The sequence below is a fragment of the Ambystoma mexicanum genome, chromosome 12 (genome assembly GCF_040938575.1).
Source record: "Ambystoma mexicanum isolate Mex_15411 chromosome 12, UKY_AmexF1_1, whole genome shotgun sequence".
In the NCBI taxonomy this organism is placed as follows: Eukaryota; Metazoa; Chordata; class Amphibia; order Caudata; family Ambystomatidae; genus Ambystoma; species Ambystoma mexicanum.
In genome coordinates, this window is record NC_090936.1 from 429,762,561 (window position 1) to 429,784,964 (window position 22,404).

The 22,404-nt window shown below is 46.9% G+C and overlaps 1 protein-coding gene across 1 annotated transcript in view; it reads left to right on the plus strand.

Moving 5' to 3' along the window:
• The window catches only part of CCDC77 (coiled-coil domain containing 77), a 504,734-nt gene that overhangs the window by 130,390 nt on the left and 351,940 nt on the right, over positions 1-22,404 (plus strand). Inside the window, exon 3 of the mRNA XM_069628598.1 lies at positions 8,453-8,669. Coding sequence (XP_069484699.1) covers positions 8,453-8,669 — 217 coding nt within the window. The remainder of the gene's footprint in view (positions 1-8,452; positions 8,670-22,404) is intronic.

Sequence of the window (22,404 nt, forward strand, 5' to 3'; positions counted from 1 at the left end):
AGGTGTATGTTCCTATGCCTGAGTGAGCATGGGATTTTTGTTGTGCATGCAATCTGGTGTGCTATGGTCGGGGTGAGTGTCTTGGTCAGCAGAGGCAGGGCACTAGGGAGGAATGTAGTGGGTGGGTGCTATGTCCCAGGTGTTGGGGAGCACAGGGGCCATGGTGGCCTGCCAATGACTTTGACTGAGCGGGCAGAAGATGGGAGCGTTTTTGCTAGGTTGGATTTGTGTTGGTCTTGTTAAGGGGCTTATGGTGGACGGTACTAGGGCTAGCTATGTCAAAGTGTGATTACAAAGAGATGCAATAAGCTATGCGCAGGTGGCCAGCCGAGCATGGGCATTATGGGGGTTACATGGCACAGTAACAGAATGAGGGGTGACACTATGGCAGTCAGCAGGATATTGCAGTCACAGTTCAGTTCACGTTATGCAGGGCTATGCGCTGAGCACGGCACCATGTGAGGCTCGCTGTCTCCGGTGACAGGGATTGCAAAGGGTTGCTGTTCGCAAGGTGCAGGTGGCGCAACAGACGTGGGCAGTATCAGAGGGCACATCACGTGCAGTATTGGTAATAATGCATGGGATGATCCTATGAGTACAATGTGGCAGACAGCATGATAATACAATTTACTTTGCAGGGCAAAGCACCGAGCGTAGGCACGCTGTGGCAGGCAGTAAAGAAAGGTTACCGTTCACAGTGTGCCGGTAGCATGTCATATGCAGGCAATGTGAGAAGGCAGACAAATTGGTGGGATACAGGATAATACCATTCAATTTGCTCAGCAGTGCGTCAAGCGAGGGCATGCCATGACAGACATTTCAAAATACAGAACATTGTATTTCAGTGTTCGCAGGCGACGAGTCATACGCCGGCAGTATGAGGGAGCACAACACAATGGCAATGATAGTACGTGAGGTGAGGCAGACAGCAGGATAATGCAATTCACTTTGCGCAGCAGTGCGTAAGAGGACCTAGCCTGGTGATGGTAAGGCAGTTCGGGGCCTGAGCTAAATCATACCTGTGTGGTGATGTAATGGGCTGGGTTTGGGGACGTCTGGTAAAAGGCAGTTCGAAAGCAAAGTATAATCTATGCATGAAAAAGAGCAGTGGGCCTGTGAATAGAAGGTATATCCTCTCTCTGACCCCTTAAGTGCTGGCCAAACATCTACCAATGTCAACAATGCAAAACAATTCTGAGCAGTTTGGATGGCGGGGTTATGTGAAACGGGCGCCCGTGCTCCGATCCAGGGCAGGATCCCAGGCAACATTGAGATCTCCTAAAAGAACTATCTCACCCTCGCTATAGGATTCTAAGAACGTGACAGTCGGTTTTAAGAAGCCCTCCTGGACAGTGTTAGAAGCATATATCGAAGCCACCATTAATTTCTTTATGCCAATCAGCAAGGTTGTGAAAATGTTAACGGCCCTCTCGTGGACTTTTGTTCGAAGCACTTTAATGTGTGGGCTGGGCCAAATTGCTATCAACACCACAGCTACCTTACCCACTACATTAGCCTGTAATACAACCGGGTAGCGTCGTAATCAAAGTTTACATCTATCAGCTAGACATATGTGTCTCTTGGAGCGCCACCAAGTCTGGTTGGTCTCTCCGCTGGAGAGATTCCAGCTTCCTGCGCTTAGCTGGTGCATTAAGACCTCTAATGTTTAACGTTAGATACTTTAATTACCTTGATAAAGTAACATATCATGAGGATCTTACATTGTTCAGGGACAACATTCTTTGACATGATTCTTGAAAAACATGCATCGCGGATCCCCTCCCCCCAGTTTGTTCACCCATCCCCTATATATGTTCCCCCACCCCAAACCCAACTGTCTTCCCAAACATTGCCCCCTGGTGTGAGCCATGGTACCTAACATAGCCTGGGGTATAAAACCCCAGCCGTGAATCAACTATAACCGCAGCGCGACGTGCAGGCTATCCTACTGACCCCATCTGTTACCTGAACAGATCAATTCCAAGGTGGTGTGCTCGGTCTTGTGAAAGTAAAAAAATATATATATATCTGTTCTTAAGCCATGCTCTTATGGCTGCCTTCTTCTGAGCTTCTTTATCCTGGTGTTTTTAAGTTATGCTCTCTTAGTCGTGCCTTCCAACACTCTTGGTGTTTAGCCTAGTCTCTCCTACCATGTTGAGTTGAAGTCGTCCATTCCCAGGGCTTAGATTGTTGAACCAAGCAACCTTCACCGGGCTCCAGTGATATCTTCTTTGATTTGTAATAAGGACATTCCTGCTTCTCGAGAGGTGATCCTGTGTTGTTTCTTTTCCAGAGAAAAAAACAATCCAAAAAGGAAAAGTCCATCTTTATATAATTTCTCATTACTGTAATGTTCTCACCACCGGCTGCATCTCACAGCGTTTCTGCAAGGTTATCTGTGAGAGATCTGATACAGTTGGATCTCACTGCCATTATATGTGATTGGAGAAGATGCCTGTGCCTCCCTGAGAATCTATTCCTTTTGTGGCAATGATGTGCAGGTTGCAAGACATTCCATGGGCGAGCACCGGGATCATTTCTTTTCGGGCATGTTCTATGTACCCTGTCAAGGAATACAGTAGCAGCCTCTTTGCCTGTAATTAAGTCTGAAAAGATGTGAATTATAGTGTCTTTCAGACCATCATCGTAGATGGTTTCCGGCAAATTTTGTATCTCTATGATAGGAAGTCTGGACCTGTTCTCAAGATCTTCACACTGTATTTCTAGCTTGTGTGGAAGCTTAGCCAGTTTCTCTAAAGCAATATCCGACTGTTTGCTTTCCTGTGTCAATTTTCTGGATTGCCCGCTCATAGGTGTCAACATGCTCCACCAGGGAAGAAATGTCTTTGCTGAAATTAGATAGCAACTGCCTGATTTCGGTAGTGAAGGAAGTGAACTGTACCTGTATTGAAGCATGAAACTTGTCCTGGAATTCCTGGAAACTAGTTGCAAATCCTCTTTAGAGGCAGCCATTTCTGGATTGAGGCTGAAGACTCTCTAGATTCTTCGCTTGGGTTAGTTGCTAGTTTGTTTCCGGCTAAGGGTGTCACCTGGCGCACTGCCCACAGTCTTTGTAGCTGGTTTGTCGTAGTCTGAGGATCTTGGGCATTCCCTGCTTGAGTATTCTTCTTTTTGTCCCTCGGCATGTTATACTCGGGGTTTTCCCCGTAAGTGTACTATTGCGATTCTGTGGAGATTAGCCACCCCCACCAAATGAGAGGAGATCCACTGTAGATTAACCTGGCAATAGAGGAATGCTTAAAGACTCTCCCCTTTTGGATTTCTATCAGGAATTATACCGGGACCATGACAGATACATTGATTGCATGATCACAGGCCCTTAATATGTCCCTCATATCGATAAAGTTGAGGCTGGAGCTATACTTGCAGTTGTGCAGCCCCTCCCCTGTGCACCGCGTCAAGGAGGACTCCCCAGGTTAGCAAAGTTTTGTTTATGTTGGCTGGGCGGGGCGTGCTATTAAAATCCCCTGATCACAATGGGTGGGTGACACCCTCCTGCCGTACCAGTTATTCAGCATCAAGTCCCCACTCCGGTGTCTACTTGCTGTGCTATGGAGTCCCTCAGTCGGGGAGTCTCTTTGTAGGGAGCACCTTTGCAGGCTGGAACGTGATCATGCTGGCCACACCCATCCAAGTGGCTGGCTTTCCTGTGGTGTCGACGTCACACCGCACCAGTTTTGCTGGTAGACCGCCTCAGTTCTTGGATGCCTCGGGTCTTCTCGAGGTAGCACCACACTTCGGTGTTGTCATTAGGGGGAGCTGCTGCCCTAATTTGAGCTGCATTGACGGAGCACCAGCATGCACGTCCTCGTGGTACGCCATCCATCTTGAATCCCGACTCTGTGCCTCTCTTGATCGCATGACTGTCACACAGTTGCCTAGCCCCTTCCACAGGCTAGACTGGCCTGCCTTTCTTCCAGCTCCTCTGCGCTCCTGCATCAGAGGGGTGTGGGCCACTCCCCCCCCCCCCCCCCCCCCTTGCCCCCTCTGGGTTCAGCTGGGCTCTCTCAGGTTTTCCTCTTCAGCATAGCAGGGTAGCTACCAGGCACAAGGCAGCTTTCCTTCCCATGTTTCAGGCTTTTTCTCCACTGCTTTCCCTTGCGAAACTGGGAACCGGTCCCCAGCTGAAACAACTTGCAAGTGAACTGCTCTCCCTGTTTTCTTTTTTTTTTTTCCAGTCCTTTCTCCCCTTAGCCGACCACTGATTGGTTGAACTGTCCAACTTCACCATTAGTGGAAGTAGTGCTTGCATCATATCCTCCCAGGGTAGGTCATCCCCTATGGGTCAATTCGAATTACAGTTGAATCAATTGGAGTCCAATTTAACTCCTAGAGAAGAGCTCTGCTCCAGTTTAACTGGTTTGTTCCTCCTGGTGTGAGGGGGTCAGAAATGGGAGACGGACACAAATGTAAAGTTTTCTCAGTTTGCCATTTATTCAAAGTAAAAAGGGTTCTGATAAACGCCTAGCTTTCCCTAATCTAACAGTGTCCCTACCTAACAAAGTAGAGCTAAAGAAAAACAACCTAGTGTCCAAAATAACCTAGTGTCCTCATATTAAAACCTACAAACAAATGATACAATGAAAATATTCCTAACTTTTGCTTTAGTAGAAACAGTTTTGCAATTCAAACTTAAATCCCTGCCACTGTTGTGAGGGACTCTCCCTCTCGTTCTCTTTATGATACTTCCCTGTTGATCAAAGGGCTTTGTTTCACCACTACAATGAGGAGGAGAAGGTTTGTAGGCTTTCTGCTCCTGCTCTGCCACCCAACCGTAAATGGGCCTAGGGATAACTGCATGCACCCTCTTGGTAAGCCGCCCCATGTCCCCTCGTAGTCTCCAGTGCCACCCTTAACCTTGTTGAGGGTTTCGTCACATCGGCGTGGCTTCATGGGATGGCAGGCTTTCTGTTCTGCTTCTACGGCGTCTTGCTTTCCCTGCGGCTGTGCCACAGCCTTCCTGGCTGTCTTCTCTGTTCCTTCCCTCTCTCGGCACTGCTGTACATTGGTCTGTTCCTGCAGACCTTCCAATCATCAGACATGGCGGACTGCCAGCGTCCTTGGAGTTATCTCCCCTATCAGCGACGCAAGTTTGAATCTCCCGCTTTCTGTGTGCAGCAAACCTGCTGTCCTCGCCGGCTGCCCGAGGCACAGTGTTTAGTCCATTTTTATACATTGTTGCCAACCATGTCTGAGCCCATTTTTTTTAAGTCATTGGTCTCTTTCACGTTTCATCTTTATTGCTCTGTGTGGCGAACTCGTCCTAGTACTTGGATTACGTATGTTCTTGTTCTTGGTCTCAGTACTTTCCAGAACCTTAAAGTACTCTGCCTGTCAACAGTACGTAGGTCTACTGTCTACAAAGAGGAAAGCAGAGGATGGAGAGGCTTGAGTATATGGGGGTATATTATCTTAAGGGCTGTTCCCTAGATGGTCATCTTTATCCCTAGGGGGAGAAGTCCCTCCCCATGAGATACTCCTGCATTATACCAACCACCGGGGGACTATCTGGTAGCAGCCTGGTCTCATGGGCCAGGTCTACACCTTGGGGAGAAGTGGCGACATCTAGTGATTCGTCACAATGGGTAAAAGGCAGGCAAGTCCCAGTTCTACCCCACAGGTGCTGATTTGGCAGCAAACCTCAGCAGATGACAGAGATCCTACATAGAGCTCCAGAAGCAGTTTCAAGATCTAGCAACCCTGAGAGGAAATGGAGCACAGCAATATCTGCCCCAGTGGAAGTCCGTGGGAAAATGCAGTGCAGGCCCGCATGCAGAAAACCCTGGCCACGGGGACCCCTGAGACTAAGTATTGAGGATAACCCACTGACCCAGGGCCCAGAGGAAGATATTCACTGTGATGTTTCCTGAAAAGTCAGTTCAGGAGACCTGAAACAACCCGGTGAATACAGCTCCTCTTTTCCAGTTGTGATATAAAGGAATCTGAACAGCCTGGGACTTGAATCCTGGACCAAAGTCAACTCTGATGGCAGAAAAGAAGCCGACTGCTCTTCCTGAGAGTGGGATCCAGAAATGATGGCAACAACGTGAACCACTCCAGAAAGGTGTTGGAACACGGCAAAGCAGCTTCTGGTGCCTCGACTGAGAAAGGAAGGCAGCCAACCAGCAAGAAAGGGCCCTACGAGTAACTCTACGGTGGTGGCGACCCAGAAGAGCATATGAGCTGGCCATTGGGGTTTCAATACTCTTTTTGCACAGCTTCCAATGCAAAGGCAGGACTACTAGGGTGTAGATCGGGAATCCAGTAGGAAAATGGCCAAGAGACTGTCGCAGCATGGAAGACTTGGCCCAGCCTGAAAGCATGGCCAGCAGGACTATGAGGGAGGTCCAGGAAGGCAGTTCAGCAACCGAACAATGAGAATCAGAATATAAACCCCGGACACAGGGTCCAGCCAGTATGGCACGAACTACGCCTTAAAATTCAACAACTGCTCAAACAATGGCAAGAATTATCCAACAGCCAAGTATGCCTTTCAAGAATTGAAACTAGCTTCTGGGTCTTCCCTTGTAATATACCCATACTTGCAGAGACTGCCATAAGCCAGCCCACCGATCGCATTATACGTGGCTAAAAACAATGGTTTAGGCAGCCAACCACTCTGGTGGGCCACTAAAACCACCACTCACCGAACACAATCTCCACAGGATGTGAAATGGCTGCAAGGAACCAGTGTAGCCCATTTCAAACCACTGCAAGAGGGTGCATGGAGCGACTTAATGATGACCTAAAACAAAATGGTCGAGAGCAGGACTCAAGAAATGCAGTAGTACCCAGTGGCTACCAATAACATACATTGGTGTAAATTGACTTGTACCTCCTAGTTAAGCCAAAACTAAATTACAGTTGCCAGCAGCTGACTCCTTAAAACCAATGCGGGCGTGATAAAATCACCCTAATGCCAACATGCAGGAGCCTTCTGAGCTACCGTGGGACCATAAACTCGGAGTTAGAGTTGCAGGGGGTCTGCAGTTGAAATCCCTGTGGCCACGCAAATAGGCCAGAGATGCAAAAAATAAAGCGGGCAAAAAAGTTACAGGGTCCCTAAAAAGTGACTACAGAATGCTCAAAAACGAATTTCTGTTTTGAACGAAATGGAGATGGACTGGAACATCTTGGAACAATTACTTCAGTAGTTGTCCAATGTTGCCTGTTTTGTTTATTCTGGTTGGGGTTTCTGGAGTGTGTAGGTTCTGGCTGATGGCAATATGATTATGGAATTTGAGGAAGGCAGGCGAGGGGTGCATTTTGAAGCTGTTTTTCCTTCTATATGTATCAAATGTGATACTCCTACTTTGCCCCCCCTCCCCCCCTCTTTGATCTCCCCCTTCGACATCCAGACCTTGCATGGTAAAGGGGACACTGGGGAGGTCAATAAGAAGGGATCCTAGACACTGGTGTTGCTTCCAGGTCTGGCATGCATGATTTTTGATCTGGGACGGCTATTATGTAGGCTACATATCGAGATTATGATAATGTTTTATTGTATTGTGGCCGGGTTTGCCAATGTGTTAGTATTTAATTGCATCCATGATTGTGTACAAAAATACAAGCAAAGTTGCCTGGGATTTACCTTTTCTTGTGCTTAAGATTTGCGGCACATCAACTCTGTCATTTAGATACCTGCTGCATCACATCTCTCGGTTGGTTACCAAGTGCTGGCAGGATTGTTTTAGATTTAGACAAGGAGGGGGTATGAAATGGACAATAATAACATGAAGCAAGTCAATTGGAATCTTTATTTGAGGTCAGTTGGTTCCAAGTATTGTAGCTGTTTTTTGTTTCGATTTTTGAGGAAAAAAGGGATGATGCCTGTCTGGACCATTTTGATTCTGCATTTTCTTTCCTTGATCTGTCTGGAAAAGTTCTTTCAGGGTGGAACATTTCTTTGAGGTTAAAGAGTCTTTTTTTTTTTTGCTGAAAATGGGGGTAGCTTTACTGACTAAGATAACTTTGTAGGTGTTCTGTAGAGAAATTCACAGGAAAGCCTGGCCCTGGTTGGAATATTTATTATTATTATTTATTATAGTTATTGAGCAAGGACCTAACTTTGAGAACATGATTTGGTGTAAGCTACCATACGAGTCTTTCCAGCATCACAGAGTTGCCTTTATTTTCTAGTGACTGGAGTGTAGGCGGTTCCTTGGCTGATAAACCTGCTGCCCTTTGTTCCTGTTGAACAATGCTTGCTATTTTCTCCAGCGCTGTGTGGTACTGTTCAATGTCATGTTGTGCTGTATGGGAATACATTTGTGTTACGAGAAGTTGGTATTAATGTTAAGATCGGAAATTTAAGTTGTATCTTACAGTCCCTGTATCTTTTAATCACAATGCGTTTTCCAGTATGTGGACTTGCAGATCTCACAGAAGACTTCCAGAATTGTCGTTGCTAATCCCTGTTTCTAATTTACAGGTGTGGTGCATCTCATGATACAAAGAGGCACTCTGAAGTGAGGACCCCAAAGCGTGGTCCATCTACTCCCCTACCATCGATAAATGAACGTTTAGCGTACCTTCGACCCTCTCGAGAGCTACTTGAATATTACCGCAAGAAGATTGCAGAGTTTGATGAGGAGCATGAAGATTTGGTGAAAAGACTAGAAAAATATAAGTCCACTTACGAGGAACAGGTATGAGAGGCTATAGCTTGCTACCATAGTTTATCTCTTTAAACCAACATTCAGACAGTTGTATGTGCTTGCTTGGTAGTTTTGAATGTAAATGAGGGGAATACTTTGACCTGCTTTCTGCATGTTTAATCGGTCATGTGACTACCAGCATATTTCATTGCATGCAAACTAGGATTTTGTAGGCAAGAGAACCGAATTTCAGTATGTCCACTTTGATGCCTTTTTGAATTTGAGTGCATCAAAGTTGGTGAGTTTATGCTCAGTGATGGTGTTCTTTTTATGCTACTGAACCTGAATTTCCCTATTTCTATGAGGGGTTTCCCTACCTCAACTAAAATGTTAATGGGTCTGTCAGAATGTCCTCGTAAAAGCGGCATGTGTCAAAATCTTGAATTCTGTGCCTTAGACTTTTATAACTAAACTAGAAGGTTGCGTCTGTTATTGGTCCAGGAGAATTACTCTGTTCTCTTGGACTGGGTAACAGTTCTGGTTGCAAGTTCTTAACCAGGGGCAAGTTCTTAACCAGGGGAGAATGACTCCCTTCCCCTGGTCGCAATACTTGCCAGACAAAGGGCTTTTAATCCTGTAAAACCTTCTATCAGAAAGGTCCTCTGTTTCCTCACCCTAGGGGGGGAATTACTCCCTTCCCCTGGATCACAATGTTCTGTGGTTTGATCCTTTTTGCAGATTCAGCTACCAGGAGAATGATTCCCTTCTCCTTGTAGCTTGGTTTCAGTCACTTCACAGTCGGCGGTACTGGGGAATGACTCCCTTCTCCTTGTGATTCTTCTTTTACACTTTTCTTTCTTTCTCAAGAGTTCATGATCAAGTGTGATTCTTGACCCAGGATTCGCCAGTATAGCCCACTTGTCCTTCTGGTGTGCCAAGTGCTGCCATGAGGAAGAGGGTCGTTCTGGCTTGCCTTCTTTGTTCATGTGTCCAAGACACGTATTTCTCTGAGCTTGTTGGACAGACCTGGTTCACTATCCTGCTAAGTACTGTCATGAATAAGATGATTTCATAGTCCTTTTGACTCTCTTCCAAGTTGTGGGGTTATGTACTGGCCCCTCTTCGGAAGTTCCTCCCCTTTTCCATTCACAATATATCTTTCTCTCGGTTGTCTTTTACTACCGCTATTCTCATGTTTGGTTTCTCTGACACTTGCGTTTGGTTTCTCTGACACTTGCACTATAGTGGCAACACTCCCTTCGGTCCCTACCTGCCGGGCCAGTTTCTTCCCTACCTTTTTAAGGAACGTCTCAGCGGGCTCTGATTTATTTGTCCTGGTACTCGTTCTTGGGCTTTGTGCTGCCTCCCTGTACTTCTCCTTTTGGTCGGCTACTCTACAGCTGCTGACTTCCTCCAACGTTCTCGCCCGCTCTGGACCACACAGTTACTCTGCTTTCTCTGGTCTGGCTGTTCTTCTTCCAGCCATCGGATAGGTCCTTCCATGTTGGACTTGATAGAGACGCTCGCTTCCCGCTGATGGGGTCCCGGTCTGCAGCCCTTACTTTGTCTGTTGTTGAACCGCCACTCGGTCCTCGGCTCCTGCAGGGATGGCTTGACAAACTCCCTAGTGCATCTTCTGTTTTTATTTTTATGTTGGTGTTGGTATTGGCCCTTAGTAGAGAACTAGGATGCTCAAAACATACTTTTGGTAGTGATCTTAATCGTTCCGCACCTCCTACTCGTCCCGGTCTTTGTGATGCAAGACTTACTTGGGTAGTCTGGGCTCTTAGTCTCAGTGGATCTTATGTCACTGGCTCTACACAGGTACATGGGATGGTTGGGTATATGACTGGGGTGTAGCATAGGTGTAGGTTGAGGTGGGGTGATTGGGAGGGGGGTGGGTATTGCAGCATTCTTTCTAGATGTCTGTCCCTAACCAGAGGGGGAGGATCTCCCCATGAGATCCTCCTGCTGTGCATGGTCCCAGGGGACTATAGGGTAGCAGCCTGACCACCCTGGCCTCATGGGAAGGGGTTCCCCCTCTGGGAGAAGTGACAACATCTTGGGATTCGTCACAGCAGAGATCATCCTTATCGCCTTTCTTTTTATACACTTTCATTATTGAAGTCTTTGGGACTAAAAGGTCTGCATGTTTCAATGGTTGCAATAAAATTCCCTCCTTCATATATGATCCTACAGTTGTTAGATAATGCTCCCTAATTTGCCATAAAGCCTAACTGAGGTCTGGGGGAAAAAATGAGTGCCTTAGTCATAGCAGGTGCCTTCCTGAAAATATATTTGGGTATATAATCGCTACTAGAAACACTTGTTTAAAGGTGCGTTATAAATGCAACATCAGATCATATACTAGAACGTTCTCAATTCCCACACTTTCCCCTTTTCATTACATCTGTCCCCACTTCTCCACTTAACTTTCAAATACTAGCTTCCTCTGCCCTTTTAATGTACCCTGTCCATTCCTGTGCACTCCCCATCTCTTACAGCTCCTGCACTTCCTCACCTTTTCTGACTCATAATGCATCCTTGTGCTGTGCTCATTCCTTGCAGTTTTGCCCTGCTCTCCCTCTGTCCATTCCTGAGTTATATCCTACCTTCTTGTTTTGTTGCCTTTTTTTTATTTTTTGTATTTCTTCAAACTTCAATTCCAAATCCAGCTTCTAAAACGTCATATGTTTAAGATATCGTCTGTTTAGTTCATTCCCTGGTTGTGGCACTCCAGTTTCTGGAAGAACTGCGACTGCTATTACATGGGACTTTTTTCTCCTGCCATTAAGCAACCCCACCAGGTCCCTTCATTCCAAGTTCAAAGCTCTTTAAACAGATGACTCAAGTAGGTATTTCTCAAGGTTGTTAGTCCAACGCAAGCCAGCAGCAGATGTGTAATTGTTTCCTTGTGTTCTACCTTCTTACAGTATTTGCACTTGTTATCACTTGAGGAGACTCAAATGGCTCTAACCTCGTTCATCAAGAAACTGTTTAAACATATTCGTAGAAAAATATTTCCTAGTGCATTACTAGGAAATGTTTTCATGTATAGCAGAAGGTGATTGACTTTCATTGCTACTGGTGGCAGATGCACGGTCAATTTGTTTCTGGAGGCATGGGAGATGGTCTGGATCCAATCCCACTCTTCCAATTTCCTTTTTTATCTTATTAGGGTTTTGGATAAGATCTTCTTCCGTACTATTTAGCTTGTCAAGCCTCTCCTGATTTTCCTGCACCCAAGTTGCCAGTATTTTGCTCTTCCTTTCTTCGATTTCTGATTTTATCAATCGAAAGACATTCCTGCATCGCTGGTCAGGATTATTCTGTAGAGAATCAGTGAGTTTCTATTTACAATAAATTGAAGCGACTGTAGAGCTAGTTTATACCGTAATGATGCCATTGAGGTCGAGGCGGTAGACTTAGTGCTCAACCCCAAAAAAGGCCTTCCAGTCGTGGCCAAAACATTGTCGGAATCATTAGGAGTGCATCTGATCCGTAGGTCAATGATGGACCAACTTTTCCTTTGTAAAATTGAATGATCGGAATCATTGAAAATCGTCCATATTTTCTGTCGATCGATTTGGCTTGCGAGATTAATTTCTTAGCCTTGTCGATCAAATTCTCTTGCATTGGGACTTCTCGTATGCTGTTACTTAAGGTCACACCCAAGTACTTAAACTCTTTTGCTTGTTCTATTTCCTGCCCTTTCAGCTTCCAATGGAATTGCTCTTTTTTCATTATAAGTTTCTCCATAGTCATGATATTTTTTTTATTTTTATTTCCAAGTTGTTCTTGTTGATATAGCTTGCCAAGTTACTTAACTGGTGTTGGAGTCCAATTGCTGTGTAATCTAACAAGATTATATCGTCTGCATAGAGAAGGCAGGAAATGTTCACCCCCTCTATTGTTGTGGGGGGAAAAGATCTTACATTGGGTTTGTGATCTTTAAGGTCCCATAAGTATGACTTGAAAGGTGTGGGTGCTAAAGGACACCCCTGTTTAACCCCTCTTGCAGTTTGATTTTCTTTTGACAAATGCCTTACTCAGATGCACTCTCATTGTTGTTTTGCGATGGAGAGATTTAATTGGCTCGAATATTATCCGGACAGTCTCTTTCTGACAGCTTTTCCTACAAGACTTCTCGGTTGACCTGGTCAAATGTTTGAACCAGGTCAACGGAAGCCAGAAAAATCCTTGGCCTACCTTCCACAATCCTTCCTTTTAGCACGCTTAGGAGGAGGATATTTGATGATGTTCCCCCATCTTTACCGAAGATTGATTGCAGAGGATCTTCATTTCCAGATGCTCTTGCCCAGGTTTGGAAACTGTCCAGCATTAAAGACCCAAAGACCTTACCTATTAGATCTAATAGAGCTATTGGATGATAATTTAATGCAGAGTCTCTGGGTCCATTTTCATAGATGGGGACCACTGTTGATGTTGTCCAACTTGACGGAATTGATCTAGTTTCCATGCATTTTCCGATGATTTGATGAATAAAGGTGGCCCATTCTGCTGGGTGTTCCCTTAAATCTGCATTGGTGATTCAGTCGGGGCCAGGAGCCCTGGAGTCATTCAGTGTCGATATTTTCCTCTTAATCTCCTCCAGTTCACAAGGAACTCTCCATGCTGAAGGACTCTTCTCTGTGTAGATTGTTAAAACATCATCTGGCTTTTGGAATAGAGTTTCAAAATGCTTGATCCAAGCTTCTTCACCTAAGTTGTTCTCAGTTGAGTTATTTTTATCTTTAGTAGTTGTAGCGTTTTGCTTCTGCAATTGCCTGTGTTTGATGATAATTAGTTTGTTTTCTTTGCCAGGCGTCTAGCCTTAGTTTTTTCCTTTCTTCAACCAACAGTTTGTTATATTCGTGATGATGTGATAACATCTTGAGTGGCTCCATTTCTTTTTTTTGTTTGCTAAACCATTAGAAGTGGTTGATAATCAATTGAAGTCGTCTGTGATTCAGAGAGCCTTGAAGTGATTGTTTGGTTATAAGTGGTGGTTAATTCTGTAATTGTCTTTTTAGTCAATCTGAGACGTACCACCGCTACAGGCTTCAATTTCTGCCGTCATCTTCAGTCTTGTCGCCCTTCTTGAGCTCCAACTGATCCGTAAAAGAGTATGATCACTAGGAGTGCTTCTGATTATTTTAAACTCATTAATTCTTGGGAGAAGTTCTCTGGACACAAATATGTGATCTATATTGGCCGTGAGTCCATCTCTTTCCCCAGTCGGGATCTGTGGTGTATTTTGTTCAATCAATCTGTGGAGGTTATATAGATCCGAGGAAGCCATCAAAGAGGACCACAGTGAACCTCTCGCCATAGTTAAAGGCAATTTTTTGGAGGTTGTAATCTTTCCATTTGTTTTCGGGCAGGAAGCGTTTAAATCGCTGCATAATATGGTGAATTTTGGCTGGCAAACTGAATGGGCATCTTCAAGAATATTTGCGGCCATTTTCATAAATTTTGTGTATGTTATGGTCAAGGGATTCCAATACGTGTTGATTAGTATTAGATTATCTCCTTGGTCTCTCTTGTCATTATGTTCTTGTTGTCGCCATTTTAGGTGTAACACTTGGAAGAATAGATTTGCCGTTACACACTTTACATACTGGAATTCACTTCCTGAGCATATTAATGTCGGGAGGCCCGGGGATGGACGTCCCGTTGGGCCCTTGGAAGCGGTCTCAAATGAGTTTGAAATCCATCCAAATGGGGCTTTAACATGAGCCATGTCTCCTGGAGACACACGATATCAAATGAACCCAAATTGACATCACTCGGTTCCAGCAGGTGGCCAAAGCCTCTAGTGTTCCAGGAACCCATAATTAATGATTTTCTGCCCGGAATCGGGCTACCGGCATCAGTATCGGTATCCCGGGAGGGAGTTACCCCACTGGATGGCTATCTTTTATTGTCATTCACCAAAGCCTTTGAGATCAGGTCCATTATTTTTTTTTAATATTATATTTTATTGGTTTTATAACATACAACTACTGGTCCTCACCGGGCCAGATCGCAATAATAACAACAACAACTTTCGATGGAATAAGTGCTCATATGGTTCATATACAATACATATTTTATAATAAGATTCTTTACTCTAGAGTACATGTTTTTACTTTCTATGGTGTTTAGTCATTAAATGGTCGAGAGTTCACATCACGTCTGCCCATCTTTTCCAAATTTTGTCCGCTTTTTCGGGACATCCCCTGGCCTTATATACTCTTCTTTCTATGGTGATGCAAATTTGTACGTCATTGATCCATTGGTCTACTTGTGGCGTTTCCGCAGACCCCCTTAGCTGCACTATATTTCTTTTGATTATTGCTGTTGCCGTCATGAAGCAGACCTTTTCATACCACGATAGGTCTATTTCACTGTCTGCTCCTAATAAGAGTAGTTTGGGGTCTCTGGGGATCGACTGATGCAGAGATCCAGGTCCATTTTTGATGTTCACTTATTTCTGATCTCAAATCCTGTTCTTTGGTTTTGTCGGTCTGTTCCGATAGTTTCGTCTGGCTCAAAAGTCACTGTTAATTTAGGTAGTGGACCACTTGGTACTCGACCAATGTTCAGTGGAACCTGAAAGGACGTCTTCTAACGGCCCTCGCCCTTTTCACGGGTCACTTTGTGATGTCCCGAGTGTCTCGCCCATTGCACAGTTATAGAAACTTCTCAGGGTCTCTGAGTTTCTGTATTGTGGTTTGATGTCTGTTCTCTCGGATATTCTTCTTGCGTTATTTCCTCGATGTATTTAATCTTTTGTTCTCTGGCAACGACCGTCTGGAGTCCCCTTTTTGCAGCATCTATGGTTTTCCTATTGCTCCATATGGATAGGCTTTCTATTCAAACAATCAGTTAAGTCGAAACCCAGCATTTGGAAGCTTTCTGTGACTGCTGTTGGCATTGCTCAAATTACTGACAAAGGTATGTGCAGATACACACTATTGCGCTTTCCTTTACTCCTAAATTCTACTATCTTCACATCGTGCGATCGAATAAGGCGTAAATTGGGGATACAATGACATAGGATCATGACATTTTTCCTGTTGATGATAATGGTGTCTGGTTTGTTTCCTATTTGCTCCAGTAGGAAAGTGCGTTGAGACTTTAGCTTCTGGCTGTACGAAATATATGAATCCTTATTCTATTCTTCTCTCTGGTTTGTTCTGTGACTTGAATTCTCTGTTTTTACTCTGTCAGATAAATGTGATAGTGTAGTTCTCGATTTATGGGGCAAGCTCTTTGACATTTTCGATTCCACTGCTGTTTTTTGTTTTTTTTTGTTGGGGAAACCACTATGTGGAGTTGTTACTTTGTTGGGCAAAGAGGTTGTTGAAATGTGAGGTTTAAAGCATTTGGCCTTTTTTTCCCACCCTGCTTATAGTGCTTTGCATTTGTGTTCTTCATAGTATCCGACACAAAATGTATTGCTAGCATGAGATCCACAGTTTAAATATATGTACACTTTATATAACCAGAGTTATTTTAAAATATATCCATCAAAGTCTGTGTATCTTGTTAAGATCTGTTCCTTTTTTATTTTGTCTGCTTTTCCATCCATTTCAGTGGGAATCCCTGCATGTCTGTACACTGTTTGGTGACCCTGACCTGATTTTTGGGATGAAGGTCTTTTCAAGCTTCACTCCTTGGCTTATCACATTTGTTTCGGCAGTACTGACCAATACTTAAGACTATCTGTTCAGCATGGTCCTGTCACCCATAAGTTTATTGTAGTATTGAAGTAGAGTAGTGCAGAGATCCTTTGTTTCCCCATTCTGTTTGGATTATAGGCGTTGTCACAGATGGCCTCAAATACCAAAACACCAAAGTTGAATTCAAGGGTGTTTATTTTCAATGTGATCAATAATGCGAGAATGCTATGGCATCAAGCTGAATTATGGCACACTAAGGCTGTCCCTCTCTCATCTCCCAATAACGTCCCACCTCTCTGACCGAGGTGGTTGTGTACCTTTTGGTTGGATGCTGGATCTAGATAACTCCTATGGCAGGGTGCACAATTTGCACTTGGCACTAGCCAATGGATAGTGATAAGACTTTTGACCAGTAAGAAATGGTTTGTTGTCTGTATGTACCCAATTGATGTGGCAAGTGACTTTTTATGGCTGGCTAGAGGCTTGCAACTTGACGTACTCGTACATCACGTTACCTTCCTCTATCCTTGTGGCTGTCCGCCAAAATGTGGACGGTACCGGAACCTTTGGCAGTGAAAAGGTAGAGCTACCCCTTTGAATTTAGTATAGTCCGCAGCGGCATGGCCCCGGGCTGGGAATGCCCCTGAGGCACCGCGCTCTTGCACCTCGCTGCAGTCCCTTTTTCCGCACGGGCGATGTGGGACCTGGCTGCTGGGCGCAGTAACTTTTCTCGATGTTCCCGTCCTTTTGTGTTTCTAATTTCTTGACCTCCCTTCGGCGCTTTGCCTCATTCTGTGCATGTCGGTAGCGGGAGGCTTCACGAGATGCGCATTCTGCGTTTGTCGTTCCCGGCCTCAGAACCCCAATGTGCTCTGCCTCGAGAGCCTGTGGCCCGAACACTGCTGGGAGGCATGCACGTCTTGCAGCTTTCTTGGTCACCGATCTCTGAAGAATCGTCTTTCCCGCTGGAGAGAGATCTTCCACACTTTACTACCCGGTCATCTAAAGGACTTCATCAAGACCTCATGTCAAGAGAAGGTAGGCCCTTTGTTCTGTAGGCCCCTCCCCCTTCCCCTCCCTCAAGCCCTTGGACTCCTTCCCAGGACCTCTGGTGGGGAAGAGTCCTTTGGAACTTGGTACTGGTGGCAAACGCGAGGCTGTCAAGGCTACCGGCTCCCAAGCCGAGGGGCCCCAGAGGCTCTTCCGGGTGATCCACTGAGGGGCGCTCCAGCTCTTCGCCTTCTGCACCAGGGTGCAAGAGGCTATCGAGCTCTGGTTTCAGGCGGCAGCCTGAGGCGGGGTCCCACACGACTACAGCTCCCCAACTGAGGCCTTACAGCCTACCGTAGCCCTCTCTGAGATTGTGACACGGACGATTCGACTACCAGCCAGCTGGCTGAGAGCCCTGAGCCTACCGCAGCCATCTCTGAGGTCGGTGCTTCCGCTTCAGCCTCTGGGCACAAATAGTCCTTGGCTATTTCGCACCCAGCACGGGGGTTCGGGGCCTTTGCGACCTCCCAAAATGGCAGACAAGCATGTGGCAGAGTCTGCATGGCTGGCGGCCATCTTGGATCCTGACTCTAGGAGTCAGGTGGCCCCATCGCCTTTTGAATGGGCGGCGCAGGGCGGTTCCAGTCCTCTTCCTTCGAGGAGCAGTCTAGGGCCGCACAACACAGGCGAGTAGTCTCTGCAGAGTTAAATTTATGCCTCACAGCCGTTCGGCTGTCCATCCCAGGTTCCTCAGCGCTTCGATTAGGACAGAAGGGCCAGCGCAGCGGGGGGGGGGGGGTTGTGCTCCCTCCCACAACCCGGTGACCTGCAAGGACAGTTTTTTCGAGCGGTTAATGCTACTTGTGTGCTCCCCGCAGATGGGATTCCGCAAGGACCTGATCATGGAGGTGGTCTCCCATGTAGTGCCTCTAAGGCTCCCTCCCTTGGGCCCTCAATCAGTTCCACCGAGGGTGGCAGTACGGCAGGTCCAGGTCCCCCCCCCCCTCACCTCCCCCACCCCCAATCCCATCTCCTATTATGTCTCGAGTGTCCGTTCCACCACTGCCACCAGTGTCTTTGCCCCCACCTCAGATGCTATTGCTACGCTCTTGCCTCCGGCTCCTCCCATGCAGGACCCAGACTCCCCTCCGCCTGCAAAAAATGAGGCTGGTGGACGATGACGACACACCGGAAGATAAGGCTTTCGCGTCTGTGAAAGCCTTTCATGACCGCCTTTAAGACTTAGCTTGGAGGTGTCCCATCCTGAGCAGGCCCTCCAAGAGCCGGGGGTGTTGGCAAAGGGTTTGACCCTGCGTGCCACGGTCGCTCGGGCATTCCTCTGCAAAAAGATGTCATTTCCTTAGCCAAGAAGGTCTGGGAAAAGCCTTGGGCCAACACGCAGATGAACAATAAACTGGACGGCTGCTTTCGACTCCTAGATGGTGAACCAGTCCTCCTTGCGGCCTGCAGTAAGCCACATTCTTCTGTGTCGTCTTTGTATTCAAAGCCTTCGTCTTCTGTGGCTGGGGCTGCCTCCTCCAACTGTTTGTCCAACGAGAACAAGGCACTAGAGTCTTTCGGCAGGAAGTGTTAACCAGTGGTCTACACCTGTGCCAGGCCAACGTGGCCGCTATCCTCGCTATGACAAATCAAAAGTTGTGGTCGGAGAATGGGGAGTTCCTGCCATGCTTCCTTCAAGGCGGGTCTAGCAGGAGCTCAGTTCATTGAGTAGGATCTGATGGAGTCCTCTGTCTCCCATATTGACATGGCCAGCAGGGGCCTCTCCCTGGGTGTTGCAATGAGGCGAACAGCATGGATGCACGCTACATTTTCCTCGGATGACCAGGAAAGGATCCTCGAGCTCCTGTTCGATGGGACGGATCTGATCCACTCATCCATTGATGACGAACTTACAAAAAAGAAGACTTCCACCCAGACTGTGGGTAGGACTCTTGCCCTGGCTTCGTCAGGATTGCCAAGGATTTCGCAGAGTCGGGGCAGGTCAGACTTCATACTTTGCTCCTTCAAGGGATTTTGTGACTGCAGAACACAGCAGCCGGACAGATTGGGCAGCGACCATAGGAGTAAGCAGCAGAGGATCTTGCATGACTTTAGAATTTTTTTTTTTTTTTTTGCTGCCCTCTCCTCCACTCCCACCTATGAAGGCAAAATGCAATGACTTCTTGATCAAGGAGCGCAGTTCTGCTGTGGGGGGTGGCGGCTGGCTCTCTGTGAGCTGCTGGAAGCATTTTTTCACAAGTCCTTGCATTCTGTCGCTAGTTTACACTGGCTTCAGTCTTTCTCTTCTCCCCCCCCTCCTCCCTCCTCTCCTCTGCTGTTGCAGATGGGGTTGCATGCACTTTTCAGGGTGATCAGCTCCTATTATACATACAGGTGGAGGAACCGGTGCCTCCGTTAGACAGGGGCTCTGAGTTTTAATCCAGAATTTCTGCGGTACCCAAGATCAACCAGGCGGGCCTGAGGGTGATCCTGGACCTTCTGTTCCTCAACCTGTCTTTATCCCTCGATGATCACTCCTGCCCACATAGCGGAGTCGCTGTGCGCAGGAGACTGGATGTGTTCCTTTGACTGCAAAGATGCATACCTACACAGCCCCATCTTCCAATGGCAACGGAAATTTCTGCGGTTCATGATTATGTTGCATAATTTCCAATCCAGCGTGACACCATTTGGCCTCAATTCGGCCCCTTGTGTGTTCACAAAGTTTATAAACGCGGTGGCGGTGCCTTCTTCACCTGGAGGGCCACCACCTATACCCTTAGCTGGACGACTGGTTAGTGAGAGCCAGCACGCCCCAGGGGGCGGATCACTCCTGCCAGTGGCTGGGGTTCTCCTTGAACCAGCAGAAGTTGCTGTGCGTTTCCTCCTCCTCCTCACTTGCTCTAGCGGACCCTCCACAAATGTCAAGCTTCGGTGGGCTGCAGCCTCATCCTGATTGCCCCACACACGCTGTTGCAGGCGTTGTTCTCGGACCTTCTCCAGCTCCTGGCCCAGGGGCTGATCCATCTTCCTATCCCCAGCAGGTGCTCCCTTAAGCCCCCCCTCCCCTCCCACCGACCCTGCAGGGTCGGTGGAACACCTGGCCAGGCTGGCGCTCTCGGCCTAGCTCATGATCAGCTCATACTTCACCACTTGCTGTTCTCTTAAAGCAATTGGGAGTTCATACAGGAGGCTGTCCACTCACTCACAGGGTAAGAGTAAGTGTTCCAGGTTTTGCCACTGGGCGCGTGGTGAGGGGTTCGACTCCCCCCCCCCCCCCCCACCCCCCTCTCGCTTGCTGCTATGATGACTTATGTCTTTCTCTACGTACCTTGCTTGGTCGTGGATACTTGCTGCACTCACTTGGCGGCCATTGGGATGTACACAAAACTCACTGGATCATACCATCTCAGCGGCCAACCCAGTGGTCAAGGGCTTGTCCAGACTGTTTCCTCCTGTGCATAGACCCGTCCCATCTGGGACCTGAACGTGGTTCTCGCCGCCTTAGAGCGTAAACCTTTTGAGCCGATCAAGCTGAAATCAGATGGGTTACGCTGAAGGCAGTCCTGCTGGTTGCTCTCGCCTCTGTGCACAGAGTAAGCGAGTTGCAGGCGCTGTCGTTGTGTGAGCCCTTCACCAACTTCCACAATGACAAGGTCATCTTGTGCACTCATCAAAACTTTTTGCCCAAGGTGGTCTCCTGTTCCACATAAACCAGGAAATCTGTTAGGCAGAGAGGGTTCCTGCACTCCCTGGACTTGAGGAGATTACTTAAGTTCCACACCTCCCTGCTGAGATCTTTCAGGAAGTCGGAGCGCTATTCATCACGTTTGGGGGTGTAGCCCCCAGCACCCAGGTCTCCATTGCCCGTTGGATCGTCCAGGTCATTTCAGAAGCTTATGCGTCCCTGGGTAAGACGGTGCCCGCAGCGATTACTGCTCACGTGGTCCGGGACAAAACTATGGCAGTTGCCGTTCAGAGGCACACTTCTTGGGAAGTCATTATTATGGTGGCTATATGGGCCAATCCGACTGCTTTCCGTAAGCACTATTCCCTGGACACCAGTTCCAAGTGGAATGCTGAGTTCAGACCGGTTCTGAGGAACCTTTTTGCTTCTTCCTAAAGCATGAGTCTTGTTTCGGTGGAATCACCCACAAGGATGGAGGAATGAGGACGGGACATATGAGTAATTAAAGTTACTCATCATAGTGACTAGAGTACTCGTAGTCCTTAGTCCACTTTTCTCCACATGTCCTACCCACCTTACCCTGCTAGTATACCAGGGGCTAAAATTGTCAGCAGAGCCAGGTATTCAAGTGTCTGATATGCCAAAAGGGGACTGAGGTGAGGCGCCAGAGGGCGGGGTCTTCGGGAATTCCCACGCCCCTTCGCGCTGTACTAGATTTAAAGCGGTAGCTCACGTTTTCGCTGCCAAAGGTTCCTGCACCACCCCTATGTTGGAGAACGCCCACAAGGATGAAGGTAAGGGAACTAAGGACTAGGAGTACTTTAGTCACTACGTTGAATAACAATTTTTGCACCCTGCTGCCGGTATAAGATTCTATCTTTGGTAAGGGCCTAAAGGCAAGAGTCCAACTCCCTCATTGGAGTTTCTATGGGTTCCCATGCTTCTGCTTCGTGAAACGGGAATGAATGGGTTGAGACCAAATATCAAACATCCTTTACTTTAGTTTATTATTTGTATAGCGCCGCCTGGCCCTGGGGCATCCAGGCGCTTCAAATGATTACAGCAAAGCAATAAAATACAGCATGGTTCATAGGTGGACAGTACATAAAATTTAGAATATTAGCAAACAGTTACAGGTAATGTACAAGGTATTGCCAACAAGGCAGAATTTGCACGGGTTGCGAATAGTGGGGTAGAGATGGGCATTCTAGGCTTCTTTGGTCAGTAACCATGTTTTAGCATTGTGTCTGAATCTGTGAAAGGATGGTTCAGTTATAAGATCGAGTGGTAGTGAGTTCCAAAGTTTGGTGGCAAGCACAGGGAAGCTAGAGTCTCCTGCTTTTTGGAGTTTGTATCTGGGTATATTTAAAAGTGTGTTTGAGCTGATCTGGTTGGACGGGATGAGGTGTGATGAGTGAAGTTGTCTGATAGGTATCTGGGT